Here is a 22,020-nt window from a genome sequence, read left to right as displayed (position 1 = left end):
TTAATTTTTGGTGGCGATCGGCCTTGACCTTCATGGTTAGCACTGGAGGTCGAAAGTTTTTGACCCCAAGGTCAAATTTTGAAATCTTAGATACCATATCGAGTAATACCTCATATGAAAGAGCTTGATAAGTGCTTTCCAGATCTGTCAAAAGTTTGACACTATGACATCATTTGATGACGTCATGACGAAAAAACGGATTTTTTTCATGTTTACTCTGTAGAACGATTCTCATCGGAATCTCTCGTAGGCAGATATTCCTCAAGGAGTCGCTCCTGGTGGATAGCAGCTCTGTTCACCTCAGTGTGACCTTAAAGAAGTCACACGTGGTCACCTTTTGGCAAGATACGGGTCACCCTGCGGGTGACATTGGTTTTTATTGAGCGTTTCTGTATGTTATTTAAAAAAAGATTCCAATCACATTAAATGATACACTTCCATGACTACGATTGTGTTACGTCATCTAAAAGTTTAAGTGACAAAGCATGATAATTTTACCCTCATCATGAATATTACACTGTCGACAATTACATGCAGTTTCTTCCAAAATTAAGGGTCCTGCTCTCGAGCAGGAATCTGTCTCGTTTTTCATATTACAAACAACCAAGCCACCTATGTTATCAAAGCTTTGTCTTCAGCCTGAGGAAGAAAGCACGTGATCAATCTGTATAAATTGTTAACGCAAACGAGCGAATTCACAAGGTTTATGTTGGATGCTTTTCTGCAATGTACGAAGGTGTATTGAAAAGTAATGCCTCGTATTTTTATCCAAAACAGGTAAAGATATTCAAATGAAATAAATACATATACTAATGTCAATCTTCATTAGCCCCCATTGGATTTAATCCGAAACAAGAACTTATGGATTTAGTCTCGATTATCGTGTCTGTGTGTGCCTCTGAAACCATATCTGACAGGTATGAACCGATTTTATTCAAACTTGGTAAAAAGACAACATATGATGGTATACATATGTACGTCCTTTTTTTTTTTTCGAGATCCGATCCAAGATGGCCGACTGGTGACCATTTTGTTACTTAAATGTGTCCATAACCATTTCTCAGACGTGCATGGTCCGATTTTGTTCAAACTTGGCACAAGCACAGTACATGATGGCCTACATGTGCCACTCACTTTATTTAGTAACCTGATCAAAGATGGCCAACTGGTAGACTGGCAGCTATTTTAGTTGTACATAAATTTGGGTGAGCCCTTTAACTCTGCACAGCAAAATTACTAAAATGATGGGGGCTAAACGTTATTTTATTTTCTTTACTTGTTCTACAATGGTGCATATTTATTTTTCAACAATCACCACTGCGGTCCAGACATTTCTGCCTACATTCAAGTAGTTTTGTGATGCCTGACATAGCCAAGTTTGAATGTAAAATGTATATTATCTTCCACATGTCTTGCCTCATACATATTTATGCTCTGCCCATGTGTTGCATCATCTCCGCTGCAGAGGGCAAGTGGGCGCTTCCCCGCTTGGGATGTGTGGTTTTGTGGGAAATGCACGGTTTTTACCAACGCATTTGTACTATTTTAAATTAAAGAAAAGTTGATTTGAAACTGTGCAAGTGTTGGTTAAATTGTTTTGAGAATTCTTATTCAAGAATCTGGACACAGGCTGTTCCAGGATAATGCAGTCATGATGGAAATGTGGGTCCTGCTGATGTAGCCAGTGCTTTGCAGCGGCCTTGACGTTCTCAGAAGAAAAATGTTTTCCACGAAGGTGTTCTATAAGTTTGGGGAAAAGATGAAAATTGGACAAAGCCAAGTTTGGGGAAAATCCTTTGTGGCAGTACTCCGATGACCGTCTCTTACTCTCAGGAACGTCGTGCCGCTCTCTGCCATCTTGACAAACGTAGCACTGAGACGTCGTGTCAGAATCACAAAATTTCGCACCCGATGGTGGGAAGAACTATTGTGCAAACTACGCTTTGTTTTATTCAAATATCTTTACCTGATTTGGATAGAAAGAATTGGAAGGATTATTTTTCAACACGCTCTCATATTTTGCTATGGCTGTGTATTTCCATACTTCGGTTCAATGTAACACCAATTCGGTGAATTCTTACATGTCAGGGTTTAAATTTTTTGGAAAATGAAACTGCCTTCTATTCATAAGAGACTGCTTTGCCTTTTGGAGAAATCTCCAAATGTCGTGCACACGTGAAAAGTAGTGATAACAGTGGTGAAAAAAAAAATACGACACACGCAAGCCTGGTGAATGCACTGATGGTCAGGGTTGAGGAAACAAACCGAGCACAACTCGTCATGTTATCAATTATTTGTATGGTGTGGGCAACATACCAAAGATCTCATTCTTGGAAAGACACCTTAAGCAAAAGGATGAGGTCACAGCAAAGATGCCCTAATAAGATATGGAAGCAATTTTCATGGTGGGAGAAAGTCCCAAGTAATTTGTGATTTCCATAACACGAGTGGATGAATGTTTGAGCTCAAACTGACGACTCAATGTGATACGTTTCAAGCACAATTTTTTTATTTCTCAAACCCACTTCAAAATTTCTCCCCAGATCACAAACTCCATCAAGAGCTGCCATATTGCTATCATTACATCCACACAACTAAAGCAAAAGTTTACATGTTCGCATGAAAATGTTTCATACGTACCAGGCAGCAGATAGCCAACGAGTTGACATCATGAAATTGGTTGGCAGTGAATCATGTGACTACTGTTTGCAACCGCAGACTGCTCTCGGATTGCGAGCCACCCCAAATGCTTGTGCCACATTCAAACAGACTTCATACGACTAATCCATGGTCTCAGACCGATCAACGAGTCCAAGCTTCGAAGTACCAACATCCGTACACACAGTTGGGCATACCGACATGGCTCATGTCACTTTCTACTGCTGATACGAAATGGAAGCATCTGTTGAGGATGTTGGCCAAACTGTTAGTGGTGATATGAGTAATGATGACATCAAGGAGAGAACATGGGAGGAACGTTCTCACCTCTTGTAACAAGACCCAGCCACATGTAGTCATTACTTTGATCACTGTGTCCAAGAGTTCATAAAGAATGTATCGATGAGTCCTCATCACCATGTGACATGTGACCATGTGCCATGTGCCAGATCATTTATATCATGTACAATTCCAAAAGCACGGATCGCCCCATATTCACATGTTAATCTGGGTAGCTGATGCTCCGAAATATGACAATTGTGATTGCTCCTTGTCTGACATAGCCAAATTCATTGATAAGTATGCTTCACGTTCCAAGGATGTCCCCAGTGACCTGACAAATCTTGATCTTCAAAGACACAAACATTCCAAAACCTGTTGAAAGAAGGGGAAACAAACCCCAATGTCGTTTTGGTTTTCCAATTCCTCCAACGAAAGAAACGACTCTGTTGGAACCTCTCAATGACGCTGATAAAAAAATTATTTATATTATAATAATTAATTAATAAACAAACAAACCAACAAATAAATTAATTAATTGAGCAAGTGGAGAAAGCCTACAAACGTATTAAGAAACACCTCAATGAAATTAAGGATGGCTCTGATTTGTCATTTGGTGAAATGTTGGATGAAATTGGTCTTTCCGATGAACAATATCTATCTGCAGTGAGGTCAGCTCTGCTCGGACCGAAGGCATTTCTGAAGCGTAAACGGTCACAAATTCGTGTGAACGCGTACATGAAAACTGCTTCCTGCCTGGCAAGCGAATCATGACATACAGTTTGTGCTGGATCGCTATGCCTGTGTGGTTTATCTAGTCTATATATATATATATATATATATATATATATATATATATATATATATATATATATATATATATATATATATATATATATATATATATATATATATATATATATATATATATATATATATATATATATATATATCTAAGTTGCAAATAGGGATGAGTCTTTTGCTGGAGAAAGCATGCAAGGAAGCCAATGATACATCACCTGACATCCGGAAACAAGTGCGACACATCGGTAATGCATTCTTGAATGCCGTGGAGATCAGTGCCCAAGAATGTGCTTATTTGCTCTTGCAAATGTCTCTCATAAAAGTGACATGTGCTGTACAGCTCATCAATACCTCTCCCCCAGACAAAATAACCTTTCTTTTGAAATCAAAAGCTGAGCTGGAGAACCTGTCCACTGACAGTTCCGACATCGAGATGAACAATGTCATCAAATGATATGGCAGTCGTCCCAAACAGTTGGACGAATGGTATTTGGCCGATTATGTATCAAGGTTAACCACCACTCTTAAGTATCCCAATGATGATGATGATATGAACCAGAAGGTCGATGGTGATTCAAAGACAGATCAGAATGACGATGACAATGATGTTCCAGCTGATCAACATAATAAGCCCCGTAGACTGGTTTTCAATCTTGCTGACAGTACTACCATTAAGGAATGTTCCAAACCTAAAGTAATTCGGTATGTGACATTGAATAGCAAAAAGGATGCCGATAAATACTGTTGAGAACAGTTGATGTTGTTTGTTCCATGACGTGATAAAGAGAAACACCTCAGTGAAGATGGTAGCTTCTGTGATTACAGGTGTCGAAAGAGATCCGTGATCGATGAGGAACTACGCACGTACGATCGGATTGGTGAAGCATTGGTTGATGGCATTGAACAGTTTGATGGCTTCTGTATGCTTGATCTTTTCTACCCCCGTTAATCCACCCCCAAACCCACCTCCTTCAAATTCCCTGCTTTCCTTCCTGAAAGTCCCTGTAATGTCCATCTTGTTTACCCCATGTTCCCCACCCATCCCTCTCCCTTCCACAGATCTCCTAATGTCTCTGTTCCCCATTGTTTTGTCCTTCCCTCTTGTCTCGTGCCCCCACTTGCTGTGTGTTAGCTCTCATACGAGCCTCGAGAAGGTATACAAAAAAAAGCCTGGAAAAGTTGATCTTCTGCACCACCAAGAACCAAGATATGGAAGAACCACCACTTGAGTGCATTTTCCCAACCTTACTGTGAAGAGCACCGTAAAGTTGACGTGGCCCTCAAATTCAATATGGCTGTTCCAAATGCTGAAGACAGAGCGCTACCTGTGTGGTAGATTGATGAGGAATACAGATAGTTACTTCAATTGCTCAACGTCGAACAGCAGGAAATCTTCACACATGTTTTGCAGTCTATCAAAGTACAAGATGAACCAGTTCATGTATCTCTGTCAGGTGGTGCCGGTGTTGACAAGTCCATTCATTGTGCTACGATCGTTACACCAAGCATTATACAGGTATCTATGCTCTACCGAGGGTGAAAACCCTGATGATCGGAAAATTATTCTGTGTGCACCAATTATTTATTCAATTATTCTGTGGAAAGCAGCCGACAATTTCAAGGTGTCACAAATCATTCAGCGTTCAAAATCAATCCAAACAAGTGGTGCCAGGCACAACAAATCCCGCCCATTTAAGGCATAAAGTTATTTTGGGGATCAAATTTAAATTTGATACATCCTTAAATGAATGTTGATTATAAGGAATAGAATAAGGAATATTTTAGTCTTAGTTTGAAGTCAATTAAACCATTTTTGACGAAGCTATGACCGTACAATGATTTTGACCTTTCAAGGCCACGTAAGGTCAAAGGTCATGGTGTCAAATGAAAGCCAAGAAAGGACTTGATATATGTCTTCCATCGTAAACACACATATTCCTAACCTTTTTTGATTTATAATGGAAAATTTGTAATTTTGACCGATGACCATGACCCCCAAAACTTCGGACCCTACGGATCTTCACAAATATGCATTTTTCACTATAGGAATGGGTAGGATTATAAGTGACAAATAGAATATGGTTCACTATAAGCTTAGTTTGAAGTAAATCAGATCATTGACGAATTTATGAGCGAAAAACGATTTTGATATTTTCTTGACCTTGACCTTTGATCCAATTGGACCCAATTCCCCGGTTTTGTCACCTTCCCATCAGTGACTGAGTCTGGTGTGTGGCGCCATAGTTTTAGTCTCATTATGAAGATCATTTATTAATTGCATCCCCTTCCTCCCAACCCACTGTCGTCTCCTCCAAATTACATAATCCCAAGGTTATTTATTACTTACGAAATCTAAAGATTTCGTAAGTATATTGATGACTTCCGTCATCCGTTTGTGCGTTTGTTTGTTTGTTTGTGTGTTTGTTTGTAGGCACGATAACTCGAGAACGGAAGAAGCTACCAATGTCAAATTACACCACGTGATTCAGGAGGGTGATGGCTAGTGCTGATTAGATTTTGGTCAAAATCGGTCAAAGGTCAAGGTCACAGTGAGGTCAAACATTCGATTTTTGATGGTTTGGTACAGAATCATCGTAGAAACTTCTGGTTTGCGTCGCTACCTTCTCTGGAGACAGCTTTTATTAGACAATGTCAGAGGTCAAGTTGACAATTTCATAAGTACCAGTCTATGACTGCTTGTTTGTTTATTTATTTATTGTGGTTTTGGAAATAAACCCATTGGTTGTAAAAAGTTTTAAGGTTTTAATGTCTCTCCTCATGACTTGCACGAGCATTGGCCACCATAATTCGGAATGTTGTCTGAGGGAGTAAACTGCCAGATAACTAGCCTAAACACGATAATATTATAATACTGAAGTACACACGGTATTAAAAAAAAAGAACACGTTCAAAATACATGACATTGGATTTCCAATTTTTTCAACAACTAAAAATCCTTGTGTGTTGGATTAATTATGATTTCAGATTTGAAATGAAAGCATACTCAAATTAGTCTAAGACACATACTTTTACATCAGCAGCAAATTGCAGGACAACCTCATCCCCAGGGGTCTTCCAATCCTACTATGAGGTTGGACTGCCTGCAATTTTGGTGAAGATCCAAATCAGGATGCGGATACTATATTTTTTTAAGTGATTCTTCACTATTGAGAGATGGGGCCAAAAATGATAAATAGCACAATATCTCAAAAAGTTATGGACAGATTCGGACGAAACTTTGAATGAGTTGGGTAGGTGGCAAGAACAAGCCGATTAGATTTTGGAGGTCCGGATCCAGATCCGGCCCATCAGTGGGATACAAAACGAAACTGTTCAGCTTGGTGGAGGTATGTGCTCCACCGAGTGCCGTTCTCATTTGCCTGGTTGTACTCTACATTTGATGTGTCTTGGATGACTGTGAGTATCTCATTCATAGAAGTTCTTCAACACCCCCATGTAATAATGGTTAAGAGCCAGTTCACGCTGCAATAAATAAAAAGAACATTTCAAAAGGTTTAGAGTTTAGACAGAGTGAGAAAGAAAAAAATTAATTGATGATCGTGGTGTGGAAATTGCAAGCAATGAAAAATAAAATCACAAGCATAATGAGGAAACAACTGATGCACTGGCTTTACTTCAGCGTGACATCCTTATGGAAATGCGAAAATCAAAACACTGTACCCAAATCGCTCAGGATTTCTCGATATACTTCTGCACGTATGGTGTGAGCAGTGTCAAGTGCATTATCTCCTCAATGCCAGTGTTACGATATCGTAGTCTCACAGTGCCATTCTCAAGGGTCACGTCACTCACGAGGACGGTAAACACGATACCCATCTCGTCATGCCTGTGCACACAAAAGTATTACAAGTTTTTACTCGGTCGGATAAATCTTACAACTTTGCACTCGGTCGATTTAGAGAAATAAATTTTACTACATAATCTCCCAACACATTGCTGAGTCATTGGTTATTTAACGACGAGCCTCAGCATTTGCATGTATACAGGCCAATGCGGAAGCAAGGACTTGCAACAAAATACTTCTTTAGCTTTTTAACCACTCATGTTTCAGATTGATAATCTGCACTGCACTTAAAGTGATATTGCAAGCACACCTCATGAAAAGCTGCTCGATGTCCAGATGTTCAGTGTTCAGATAAGCAGGCCATACAGTTAATCCAGCATCCAGTAGCTCCCGATACAGACCTTCACACAACTGGAAAAACCCACACGCCAAAGATGCATTTTGCTTTCCCATTCATGTGGGCTATAGCATCGTTAAAATTATGCAGTGAAGCAGTCAAACGAAGCATCATTTTTAGTCGAGTTACGTTGTACGCTCATTTTGTTATGGAGCAAACTACAACTTACATGATATTTAACCGTTTCCAATCTTATATTTGGGTTTGAAGCTAATGAAGAAGCAAGGGCCTGTAAAAACACTTGTTTAGTAGCTTTGTAACCAAGCTGGTGACAAATAAAAATACTCCAAGTTTATTTTTAATCCATTGTGAAAAGGCCAAGTAGGATATGGCTGATGCCTTACTTTTACACGACAGAATGAAATGTTTCTATTAAACAAAGTTTCAAGAAGAAACTGCCTGTCACATAGCGATAAAAGTCTCCTTCAATGGACTGAACATTTGTTTTGTTAAAATGCAAATAAAGCAATGGCTGTTCCACGATGTATGGCATTCTCCATTTCTATTTTTTTTCTCTTAACATTGTAACATTTAAAAACGAGATTGGCACTCAGTCGAGCGCATACCTCCCACAAGCTGAACAATTTACAATTTATACCCCACTGGTCGGTCAGATCTGCATCCAGACCTGAACCAAAATCTAATCGGCTTGTTCTTGTCACCTACCAAACTCATCCACCAAGTTGTCATACCTCGTCCACAACTTTTGAGATCTTGTGCGACACATCGTTTTTCGCCCCATCTCTCAATGGTGAAGAATCACTTGAAAAATTTAATCAACTCTCATATCCGGATCCGGATGTTCAAAAAAATAAAAAAAACAATTTGTCCTTGTAACACACGCAACCTTTCCACCAAGTTTCGTCCAAATCCCGCCATATTTTTGAGATATCCTGCTCACAGACAAACAGACAGACGGGGTAAAAACATAACCTCAGTCTACCTTCAATGGAGAAAGTAAAAATTCCTTCACATGACCGAGGATCAAATTGACAGTGGGGTAAGCAGGCCAACAATTCGGCACATGAGCAAGGGAATAAACCAACAGGAAAGGGAGAGAGAGACATAGAGAACAAGAGCGCAAGTGAGCACAATATACACCTGAAAGTCTCTGTGACACACACACACACACACACACACACACACACTTATATATTCAAACACGTCAATTTATGAAGAACAAGAAGGTATATACAGAATTGTGCTACTACATGGAAAACAGCATCCTGGTTGCCATGGCAACCACTTTAGATGACGAACATATGTCGCGACACACCGTCTCCACAGTCTACCTATGTACCAAATATGAAACATGAAAGTTTAAAACTTTGGGAGTTCGAGTGCGGACAGGAACGGACGGATGACCGGTATCACATAATACGCCCCGATATATATATATATATATATATATATATATATATATATATATATATATATATATATATATATATATATATATATATATATATATATATATATATATATATATATATATATATATATATATATATATATATATATATATATTGTTGTGGTTACCAGATTCGCAAACCACCATTCAGGTCCCTTAGGTGAGGTATCTCGGTAAGTGCATGTGTAGTTAGGCCCAAACCCGTTGTCTAGTGGGAATACATGTCATTTATGCGAGCTGCGACTCTTCAGGATAGCCGTTTTTCTTTTACTATCTTTATTTTGGACCAACCGCCATGATCACAACCACAACATCAACCACCGACCACAACCACCGCTTCACCACAACCGCCACGACCTTCACGCACACCATCACAACCACAACAACAACCACCAACCACAACGCCGCTTCACCACAACCGCCATGACCTTTACCGTCACAACTCGCCACCATCGCATCACCGTCATCTCGCGCCACTCATGGGCACCGATGCTGGACTCGTGTAGGGCGCACGTTGAACAGCGTGTACAAAATCACGGATTTTCTGCTTCAAAAACGGATCAAAAACGACACACGCCCACTTTTTGCCGTCCAATCGGTGAGCGAGGGGCGATTTGGCCCCGCCTCCAGAACGATCGATATATGCAAATTTGTGGATCAAAAAGCCTTCACGCCCACTTTTTCTCGGGCCAATGGGGAGCGAGGTGAAAGGTCAAAGGGAGGGGGTCAAAGGCGAAGTTACGGGGGGATAAAAGGACGGTGTTCGTCAGTCAGAGTCAGAAAGAGTCGGAGGGTGGAGAGTCGGAGAGTCAGCAGAACGGGGTCGGAGAGTCAAGAAGAGGAGAGTCGGAAGCAGAGGGTCAAGACTTCGCGGGCGGTGGAGCTGCTCGTCGTGTGCGTTGGAGTCGGAACGGAGGGGACGGAGCTGTGGAAAGGCGGCGACACCAGACGAGGGGGTGCTCGCGTCGTGCAGGAAGCTGCACCCGAGGGAGGCCGACAGCGCGACCTGGCCGAGGTGGAGACGCTCGTCGCACATAATAAAGATCCTCTATACCCCGAGCATCAGCAACCCCCTCCTGTTTCCCCCCGCGCTGAGATAGTGCGACCAAGGGGGCCCCGTTCCCACCCCCTGCCAGGCACTGTCCACGAGGCCCGCGGAGAGAGGCGCCATCGCCGCTCCGCGTCTCATCACCAGACGGGTAGGCCCGACCCGGTCTCGGCCCCAGGCCTACCTCATTCTTGGGGGATTTCTTTTCCTTGGTTTTGGGTATGTGTTGTCGGCGCCGTCTGTGAAGTAGAATTGTATAAGTGTTGCCGTGTGCTCGGTAGTCGGTATTAGCTCTGCACTGTGTTTTCACTTTTATGTTTGCTTTTTGTGTAAATGGAATTGTGTTTTCTTTTTGTGTGCATTTGGTGGAATTGTATTTGTGTGCTTCCCGTGTGCCGAGAATAAATGTGCTTTATTGTTGAACTGTTCTCCCGCTTCGCTTCGTCTTTTCCTCCATTGAATCCCCATCTTGCTTCACGTAAAGGGTTGGTAGTGGGCTGAATACGCCCGATAATTAATCGAACCGTCGAGGTCGACGATAACACCGCTCGGTTATTCTGATAGTACGGAACGGGTCGCTTAAGTGGCCCGTGTCCGAAGTCGACCTGCGGCGAGGTGCGATCGCCCGGTCTACCCTCCGCGTGGGTACTTAGGTAGTTCGAATTTGGCGAGCAACCCTATCCCACGCGGGGGCTGATTGGCTCGATCGCGGTGAGACCGAAAGGTCCACCCGTGACTGGTTCCCGGCGTTAGTCCGAGAGGGTCACGACTGGATTGTCCGTCCGGTGGGCGACGTGCCGCGATTCGAGTTACGTGGCCGTTCGCACGCCGGCGGGCGCGAAGACCGCAACAATATATATATATATATATATATATATATATATATATATATATATATATATATATATATATATATATATATATATATATATATATATATATATATATATATATATATATATATATATATATATATCGGGCGTATAAAAAAAAAAGAGGAAACTGACATCGGCAAGTGAGAGGAGTGGATTAGGAGGGGTTATTTTTTTTTTGTTTGTTCGTTATTATTAAAATCACAGGGGAAGGGTTGAGCCCAAAAACAAGAGGGTGCCCTTGGGTGGAAAAAAAAAAAACAACAAAAAGAATTGTTAGAAAAAATGTGATAATTTAATGAGATAGAGACATTTGTAACCCGAATTGTTGAAGGGTGTTCCTTATTCGTAACTCCCTTCAGTCCGTAAGCGGGGGTGGGGGGAGGTGTCAAAAAAAACTGCAAAACAAATTTACGTATTTTGTGTACAGCTCCACAGTCCAAATATAAATTGCAGAAGTAATTATTTTCGTGCACAAAATTGCATCTTACACCATGGCATAAATTCCACCAATCACCATTTGGCTATCTGAAGGTAATACTCAACATATATGGTGTGTTGTGAGCACGCACATACAAGCACACAAATGCACATGTCTGTGGGACTTGAACATCGACAGCATCTCAAAACTTTGCTTATTGACAAGTGAATGCAAACCTGTTTTAACTCCAGCAATGGATTGCTGACTAAGTCCACAGCGATCTTCACTGGAGCTAACCAGGGATGCATCCTCAACACCTTCAGACAGAGCAGAAGACATGTCAACCATTTTTATATCGTGGATACCAAACAACCCTGACAATCCACCTGCGTGTATGCCAACGAACCGTTGCATTACTGGCACTTCTGTTCAGGAGACTACGGGGCTGGCAGGCATCCAACAAAAGGGCAAGCGTGCCTTGGTTGAGGCTTGCTGTTGTCGAGATGACATGGGGAATGATGCTGCGACGACCATCTCGTCCCTGGTAGTTGAGATTCAGGTGTAATCAAGATTCAAATACAGTTTGAAAAATTGGCAGGAATATGAAATGGGAGACTGATAACTCATTTGTACAATATCTATGGAGTGATATATATTTAAAGTCATGTTTCAAACTTTCTCGACAAATTGGTAGTGTGATGTTGAAGGTACAAAATAAAATATGCTCAAAACTGTTAACGATTTAACGTCTAGAGGCTACAAAATCATCCGAAAACATTGACAAGGATGAATGGTCAAGATCTTCCATCAGAAATCGGAATTGGATTGGATTCTTGCAACTAAAATTTTTTTAGGCAAAACGTCTCGGATGATTTTGTAATCTCAATTGTATTCACCAAAGCCTTGCACAGCCTGTACTGCTGATCAAATGCTTTCAGATGGGAAACTGCAGTGGTTTCTTGTTTACAACTGAGACAAAGTTTCTGTTTGAGAATAGAACAACAAAAAGCTGCACAATAAAAAACACAGAAAAGGTGGTTACCTGCAGCTCATTTGAGGTCTCTCTGTGAAGGTATTCACTTAAGTTGCCATGGTTCTGTACAGTCTCAAGCACTATATTGCCCCAACAACCTTTGTACTCGATATTGAGGGACAAAGTATTTTCTCCCTCAACCGCAACAAACTTTGAGGGTATGACGGAAAACTGAAAGCAGAAAGCATTGCGCAAATAAATTAACGATATTTTGAACTTGCAGCAGCGAGGATATTTCGTAGCACAGGTTTTTGCGTGGCTATAAATAAATAATAACGACAAGCAAAAATCTTATCGACAACACAAGAACAACGTATATTCTGCCTTTACAAACCCTTTTACATTATTTATTTTCTGCTGGACAAAGGGCTGACAAGATGCCCTGTAGATATGCACACTCGATACTAAGCTGTTTAACCTGCGTTTGAATCCCAACCCAGCTATAAACTGTTATCTCGGTGTTTCACAGGTGGGGTGATTCATTAACGTGAGTGCCATCCCTCAGATGAATGTTAAACAGACATCCCATCTGCTGGCATTAGCCAGCATACATTAAAGATCCCACTGTATCCTTCACAAAGAATAGGCGAGCTATTGCCAGCACCCTGAACAAATTCCAGATTCCTGCCATGACCCAATTTGAATGTCAGACTTGGGCTGAGCTTCCCCTGGTCAACCCTGTCAAGACTGGAATGCCCCAAGACTACCAAATTTCCAGTTTTCCCTCTGAATTCATCTTGTCCACACCAAGCATCCTCTCCTGCCCCCCCCCCAATCCATCCCCACACTCATTGCTTGTCCAAGTCTGCCTCTATCTTGACCTTCAACTCTGCTGTTGGTGTCCCGCTCCCTCTCTCTGCTGTTCATTTTCCTGTTGCGTCCTGATCCGTTCAGTGCGCTCGCACTAGCTCTGACACGAGCCTCCATGATGTATACAAATACTCCACAAGAACATTGGAATAACTGCGGCTGTTGAAGAAGAAGATTTTATGCTGGACAAAAATAAGAAGTCACTTGACGTCACCGCTGAGAGGCGTAATGACGTCATGTCATCATCGGTCATTCGCTAACGTCATTACGTCTGTCATCGACAGACCGTTACCGCTGAGAGGCATAATGCCACTCTTAGAAAACAGTGTCTGCAATGTAAAACCCTCTTCTGCACATGCTGACTACCTCAGAAGGTGAATTTGACACAAAAAATGTAGCAAAAAACATTGTATATAAAGAAATTCGATAAATCACATTGTGAACACTGTTAGGTCCTAATTGGTCCTATTGAGGTCCTAACGAACCCTTACTTTCGAAACTTCACGCAGAGCGCGGGTTTGGCTAGTTGCTTTGAAATGAAGTAAGCAAAAATGTGAACTCCATTTCAATCATTCAAGAAACTATCAGTCCAAAATAGTTGGAGAATATAAGTGGGAGCAGTATTTTGAGAATGTTCTGGCTGTGATCACCTTTTTCCTTTATATTATAAATATTTTGGGAACTCAAGGCTGTCACGACCAGAATTATAAATCCGTACCTTTTTCCACCAACGTAGACGATGCCTTAAAAAGTAATCAAACCACTGGTTAACTTTACTTGGGGAACAACACCACACGAGCAAGAGCTGAGTATCCTCCCTGAAGCAAAATAAACAAGGCAAAAAAAAAAGGGGGGGGGATGACAAGGAAGGGAAGATGAAGTGAAGGTCAATTCAAAGGAAATTAGAAAGCATCTCAAAATGCAAAGCCCATCCTTACCCTCTTTGTACTCAAACTAAAATTGATGAAAACAACAGCTGAAAGGAAAATATATATATATATATATATATATATATATATATATATATATATATATATTCCATTATTTAGTATTCTTAGCATTCTCATAATAAAGGTTTGTTGAAAATTGGAAAACAAAAGCCAAAAAAAAAACAAACAAAAACACACACACACACACACACACACACACACACACACCAAATAGAGAAACATGGAAGTGAATAAAAACAAACCCAGACATCTCGTGCTGAGCAGCAGAGGATGGGCTAACAAAGCATGAAGAAATGAGAGAAAAAGAAAAAGAAACCCTAACAATACGTTTATAGAGTAAGAAGTAAGAAGTAAGAAGGACAAGTGAATGAGCAGTGGTTGACGATGAAAGAAGGAAGTAAGAAGGAAAAAAAAATCTAGTGTCTATAATGTCTACACCACCTTTCAAACTTTTCACCTTTTGTGACCTTTTAGCCTGGAATTAAATTGCATTAAATCAGTCTTTTTCACCTTTATTTACTGTACACATCATAACTCACAACTTCCAAATGAAAAACAAATTATATAAATTTCAGAATATTTATTAAAAATACAAACTAGAATATCTTCATTGGACAAGTGTCCACCACCACCCACCCACCCCCCCCCCCCCCGGGAGTGTATACTTGGTGGAAGCACCTTTGACAGCAATTACAGCTACGAGTCTGTTGGGATAGGTCTCCACCAACTTTGCACACCATGATTGGGAAACATTTTCCCATTCTTCTGTACAAAACTGTTCAACTTCAGTCATGCTGCATGGGGTGCATTGATGGACAGCAATCTTCAAGTCATGCCACAGATTTTTGATTGGATTTAGGTCAGGGCTCTGACTGGGCCACTCAAGGACATTTATCTTTTCGTTCCTCAGCCACTCCACTGTGGCTTTATCTGTGTACTTCGGGTCATTGTCATGACGAAATGTGAACTTCCGTCCCAATTTGAGCTTTCTTGCAGAGGGCATCAGGTTTTCCTCTCGGATTTTTCTGCATTTTACTTAATCAATTTTCCCTTCTATCCTGACAAGTGCCCCAGTCCCTGCTGATGAGAAACATCTCCATAACATGATGCTGCCACCACCATGCTTCACAGTGGGGATGGTGTTCTTTGGGTGAGGTGCTGTGTTGAGTTTGTGCCAAACGTAATGTTTTGCATTTCGGCCAAAAAGTTCCATCTTGGTTTCGTCACACCACAAAACTTTTTGCCACATGGCTTCAAAATCTCTCGAGTGGTTTTTTTTTTTGCATTCCTCAAACGGGACTCAAACAGAACTTTTGTGAGTAATAGCTTCCCTATTGCCCCCCTACTGTACAGGCCAGACTTGTGGAGTGCATGGGATGTTGTTGTCACAGCCAAGCACTGACCAGTCTTTGCCATAAAGGCATGCAGCTCTTTCAAAGTTGCCATTGGCCTCTTGGTAGCCTCTCTGATGAGTCTCCTCCTTGCTTGGTCATCCAGTTTGCAGGGACGGCCTGATCTAGGCAGGGTCTTGGTGGTACCATACGTCTTCCACTTCTTCGTGATTGTCCTGACTGTGCTCCAAGGGATATTCAAGGCCTTTAAAATATTTTATACCCATCCCCTGATCTGTATGCCTGGTGTTGGCTTAATGGATAGGGTGGTGGGCTTTGGATCCTCGGGTCCTGAGTTCAAATCCCGCTCAGCTGTTGAATTAATGCCAGGTGGGGTTAACTCGACCTGTCATCCTTCTGAGGTCAGCAAAATGAGTGCCAGCATGCTGGTATACTGTGTCCGAGTGGTGACCCATCCAGGATTATGCCCAATAGCCAAGGAGACTGCTTCAGTAGCACCAACACTCTGCACAGAGTATGGTCCCAATCTCCTCTCCTCCTGATCTGTGCCTTTCCACAACGTTATCCTAGAAGTCTTTTGAAAGCTCCTTGGTGCTCATGGTTGAGTCTTTGCTGTGAAATGCACTACCCAGCAGCAGAAACCTTCAGGCACAGCTGATTTTATTCTGAAATAATCAGAAGCATGACAATTTAACAAAGGTGTTGGCCAATTAACTTGGTGTGTGATTCTGAAGGTGATTGGTTACACCTGAGCTGATTTACAATTGCTGTTATAAGGGTGTGGGGGTGGGGGAGGGGTGTGGATATTTATCCAACCAAGATATTCTAGTTTGTATTTTTATTAATTTTCTGAAATTAGTATAATTTGTTTTTAACTTGGAAGTTGTGGGTTTGATGTGTAAATAAAGGCGGAAAAGTCCGATTTAATGCAAGTTAACAAAAGGTGAACATTTTGAAAAGGGGTGTTGACTTTCTATAGTCACTGTATGCAATTATACACCAACAAAGCAGCCAAATACCATAAGCTTGAGCATGAACATGTGCATTGCACTTTATAAATATTTTCATTTTATGCACCATGGGTAACTTGGCAAAGATCATCATCTCTCATTTGTAAAAATGTGAGAGCTGTAAATCGCTTCCCTGAAGTTTTTTGGTGATTATAAAGTTCATGCCAAAATGGGGCTTTGGGTGCATTTTAAAATCTTTAAATGTGAAAAACAAAGAAATTATTTTTCTTATGAGGAAAGGTATTTTGAAACTTCTTCCGCCTCATTTCTGGTCTTGCACCCTCTGCCCTCTGTCCCACCCCCCCCCCCACCAGGTATCTTCAAGACGCACACGGTCTACCAGCAATCTTCATTCTTTCATTCCTCCTTTTTCCCACCTTTGGAACAAACTCCCACACTCTCTTCAATCCTCCTTTCCCTCCCAGGTCTTTAAAACAGTTGTTCACCACCACCTCTTCTCTTCCCCCATCCAAAACTATAATCTTTTCTACCCCTGTTAATCCACTCAAAACGCACCTTCAAATTCCCTGCTTCCTTTCCTTAAAGTCCCTGTAATGTCCATCTTGTTTACCCCGTGTTCCCAACCCCATCCCTTCCACAGATCTCCTAATGTCTCTGTTCCCCACTGTTTTGCCTTCCCTCTCCCCCCCCCTCCCCTCTTGTACGCTCTGTGTGTTAGTACTCATGTGAGCCTCGACATTGTATCCCCCTCCCCCCCCAAAAAACCCCCTCCTAGTGAAACTGCCTAAATCCAGAACCACTGCTCACCTCTACTCCTTTATTCCTCACTTTTCGCACCTGTGGAACTGCCTTCCACACTCTCCTCAATCTCATTCTTCTTTCCCGGTCTTAAAGATAGATGTTCCCCACCATCTCAGGTCATCACCCATTCCAAAGCCATGCTATTTTCCACATCCATTAAACCACCACACCGCTCCCAAAATTTTACTGATATATTCATCTTGTCAACCATTGCATTCTCCCCGGACCCTCATCGTTAACTGCATCCCTTGTTTGTCCGTCTCTGACTACTTTCTCCCTCCACCCTGCTGTTGTTTCCCCTTTCTCATGTTGTGTCCTGATTTGTTCTGTAATCTCTCTTCCATAAACCTAGACCATTAAAAAAAGATTTTTTTAAAATTAAAAACAATGCCCCGCCATTCGCGGAATTTTACAGGAACGTATCACCCACGAATAGCGGGGTCTGACAAAACATGTAAAATTTTGTGAATGTGGGAAACCAATCACTGCACAATATTATCATGAATTATTACACAATGAAGTAAAAGAGAAAAAAATTAAAAATAAACCAATGTCACCCGCAGGGTGACCCGTATCTTGCCAAAAGGTGACCAAGTGTGACTTCTTTAAGGTCACACTGAGGTGAACAGAGCTGCTATCCACCAGGAGCGACTCCTCGAGGAATTTCGGCCTACGAGAGATTCCGATGAGAATCGTTCTACAGAGTAACTATGATAAATATGCGTTTTCCTCATAACGTCACCAAATGACGTCATAATGTCTCAAGCTTGACATATCTAGAAAGCACTCATCGAGGTGTTCAATTTGAGGTACTACACGATATGGTTCCTAAAACTTGAAAATTTGACCTTGGGGTCAAATGTTTGACCTTAGGCGCTAACCATGAAGGTCAAGGCCAATCGCCACCAAAAATTAATCAGCTGAGCGCCAGACCATGAACTATATTCCCATGAAGTTTGAAGACGATCCGATCAAAATTACTTAAAAAATAAGGGTTTCGTCAACTCCCCTGATTTGCGACAAAGTGACCTTGACCTTTGACCTTGACCTTCAAAATTTTATGCGCTGAAAGGGACCTCTATAGGCCTCTGATATGCGAAGTTACAAAAATTTCCAATGATAACTGTGCTCTGCATAGTGATTTATACGTGATTACAGACAAAAAAAAAACAAAAAAAAAAAAACATATGAAGGTCAAGGCCAATCGCCACCAAAAAATAATCAGCTGAGCGCCAGACCATGAACTATATTCCCATGAATTTTGAAGACAATCCGATCAAAATTACTCAAAAAATAAGGGTTTCGTCGACTCCCCTGATTTGCAACAAAGTGACCTTGACCTTTGACCTTGACCTTCAAAATTTTGTGCACTGAAAGGGACCTCTATAGGCCTCTGATATGCGAAGTTACAAAAATTTCCAATGATAACTGTGCTCTGCAGAATTTTTTATACGTGATTACAGACAAACAAACAAACAAAAATAAATAAATAAATAAAAACATACAAGCTGACTTACATATCTTGCAAAAACTTCGTTTTGGCAAGATAAAAAGGATGCCCAGGAATACTGTCTCGGAGCGTCACTTGTGTGACCACAATTAGCACGATAATGCTCACCTCTCACGCTTGAACTACCCTCGTAATTATACAATGAAGGGAATAAAGGGAAAATGACTTGAAAGTACCACATACGACTCAGCAGATGGTGGGTCATTTGCAATTTTACCAAGTTTGGTTTTTGGATATAAATGGTAGAAATCTATTTGTGTATGTGGTGCTGTGCCATTATGAAAATACAAAATGACACCAGTCTGAGCTGTTAAAAAAACGTTTTAGGCATTAAAAAAATTCATAGTGAAAGGGGTTCGGGATTCTCTATGCAAGTGTGCATGGTGTCGCACCATGGAAGACTGTACTACAATCCCAGTGGATTACAATATTAGTAAGCCTGGTGTTGGCTTAACAGTTAAGGTGGTTGGCTGAAGACCTTAGGGTCTCGATTTTGAGCCCCTGTCGTTCCGTTAAATAATATCAGATGGGTTTACTCAGCCTGTCATCCTTCTGAGGATGGCAAAATGAGTACTAGCTTACTGGAAATAGGGGGCAATGCATTAGCAGCAAAACCATGCTCCCAGCAATGATGCAACCAGCAGCCACAGGAAATGATGACAGTATTAGTATCTCTGTATGTAAACCTGATAGAATCGAAAGCTACTTGGCCAATTTACAGATGTGGTCTGTATCTTATGTGCTCCTAAACTGCTTGATGAAATAAGTTGATAAGTGGTATTTGTACTCTGTGCGTATGGGAACATTCTACTAAGTTGGGATTGCCACCTCCAAATTTTTTTAACTTATCTGTAAGAGTGGGGAATTATCAGAAGAAGTGGGTGAATTATTATATGTAACAATGCATTCATACACCATTGGACAGAATACCCAGAAAACTGGATGCAATTGCTGAAAAAAAACAAATCAAACACCCAGAAGTTGTACAAATCATTCAAAAATCGACCAATTGTCTGTGTTTTTGTGTTATGAAAGCTGTCGTCATCATAGATGTAGGGGGATTGCATTGAAACATACGTGTCTATTTGTTTGTTTGTAGGATGAAATGCACTGAAACTTGGTGGATGAACACAAAATAAAGTCCCTCTTTACCCCCTTTGCTGCTCACATAGCGACTGGTTGTTTCCAATTATTTTTAATCAATAATAATCAGTTTGTAAACACATTTACATATATTGTATATTTTTAGGTTGACTAAACTGTACAGTCGTGAATTTTGGACAAACTAATATGGGGTAGTCTCCCACACACTCCATACCTCATTGCCTTGACACGTTCTGGTGCCTCTTATTCTACTCCGTATATTTATCTCAACGACGCGATCTCCATTTCTGTCTCACCAATCTCTATTCTCTTTCCTTGGTTCTGGCATTATCTCCATTTCATTAGGCCCTGTTGGACTTGAGGCTTTTGGATCGGGGTCTCCTCTGTCCGTCCTAAGTCACATCTCGGACATGTATAGACAGATTTTGTTCAAATGTGGCACAAAGACAATACATAATGGCATGCATATGCACATCATTTTGTTTCACGATTTGATCTAAGATGGCTGACTGGTGGCCATTTCGGTTGTAAAAACCCGATGTGGAACACGTCCTCACCCATTTCTCGGACATGCATTCACCCATCTGCTATTCAAACTTAGCACACAGATTATGAATAATGGCTTACATACTGTTGTGGCCAAAAATATTGGCACCCTTGCACTTTTTTCAAATAGTGCATCATTTCTTCCAGAAAATTGTGGAAATAAAAATATATATTTTGGTATCCACATATGTATTTGTTTGCATTGCAGTGGAACAAAACAAAAAAAAAGCTGAATTAAAAAAAAAAAAAAAATCTTAGCATATGCCACACAGAAATCCTAAAATGGACTGGCCAATATTATTGGCACCTTTCAGAAGTTGTAAGAAATAATTTGATTTCAAGCAGGTGATTCTCCTTTACTTTGGAATTGAACTCACCTGTGGTGAGTTGCAGGTGCCTGCAATATAAAAAAAAATCACTCATTCAACCAGTTTGAATGGAGAAAAGGAGTCATTCTGCCGTTTTGTGTCACTGTGTGTACCGCGATGAGCGTGGAGAAAAAAAAAAGAAAACCAGAGAATTCCCGGAGGAAGTCAGACACAAGATTGTGGCCAAGTAAGAACAATCTCAAGGCTACAAGTCCATCTCCAGAGACCTTTATGTTCCTGTGTCCAACGTACGCAATGTATGGAAGTTTAAGGCCCATGGCACTGTAGCCAACCTCCTTGGACGTGGCCACAAGAGAAAACTTGATGGAAGATTCCATCCATCCATTGGGACCACACTCTGTGCAGAATGTTGGTGCTGCCTAATTGGCTATTGGACACAATCCTGGACGGGTTCCCACTCCAACACAGGATACCAGCAAGCTGGCACTCATTTTGCCAACCTCGGAAGGATGACAGGCAGAGTCAACCTCACCTGGTATTAATTCAACAGAAAGTGGAATATGAACTCAGGATCCTAGGATCCCAAGCCCACCACCCTAACCATTAAGCCAACACCAGGCATGATTGAAGATTGCAGCAAAGGATTGTTCGAATGGTGGTGAAAGCACCTCGATCAACCGTCAAACAGATTCAAGCTGACTTTCAGACACAAGGTACGACAGTTTCAACTTGCACCATCCATCGCCAACTCGGGAGAGAGGGAGAGAGGGAGAGAGGGAGAGAGGGAGAGAGGGAGAGAGGGAGAGAGGGATATATATATATATATATATATATATATATATATATATATATATATATATATATATATATATATATATATATATATATATATATATATATATAAAAGAAAGCCTGACTG

General features: G+C 41.1%; 1 protein-coding gene across 3 annotated transcripts in view; it reads right to left on the bottom strand.

Annotated features, from left to right (window-relative positions):
• POLG2 (DNA polymerase gamma 2, accessory subunit) overlaps nucleotides 1-22,020 on the bottom strand; it is a 58,099-nt gene that overhangs the window by 16,699 nt on the left and 19,380 nt on the right. For 2 of the 3 annotated variants that reach the window (XM_085857401.1, XM_085857403.1), the window contains exons 3-9: nucleotides 14,257-14,356; nucleotides 12,738-12,899; nucleotides 12,102-12,236; nucleotides 11,932-12,012; nucleotides 7,857-7,957; nucleotides 7,423-7,588; nucleotides 5,859-7,224 (exon numbers count right to left, since the gene is read on the bottom strand). In XM_085857401.1, the coding sequence (XP_085713527.1) occupies nucleotides 7,432-7,588; nucleotides 7,857-7,957; nucleotides 11,932-12,012; nucleotides 12,102-12,236; nucleotides 12,738-12,899; nucleotides 14,257-14,356 (736 nt within the window). In that variant the 3' untranslated portion in view covers nucleotides 5,859-7,224; nucleotides 7,423-7,431. Of the gene's footprint in view, nucleotides 1-5,858; nucleotides 7,225-7,422; nucleotides 7,589-7,856; nucleotides 7,958-11,931; nucleotides 12,013-12,101; nucleotides 12,237-12,737; nucleotides 12,900-14,256; nucleotides 14,357-22,020 lie in introns of those variants that run through there. The other variant, XM_085857402.1, reaches the window with a different exon arrangement.

This window comes from Eptatretus burgeri, chromosome 15, assembly GCF_056783735.1.
Source record: "Eptatretus burgeri isolate ZD-2024b chromosome 15, Ebu_testis_v1, whole genome shotgun sequence".
NCBI classification, from domain to species: Eukaryota; Metazoa; Chordata; class Myxini; order Myxiniformes; family Myxinidae; genus Eptatretus; species Eptatretus burgeri.
The sequence above is the reverse complement of the archived record's forward strand: the minus strand, read 5'-3'. Positions and strand labels throughout refer to the sequence as shown.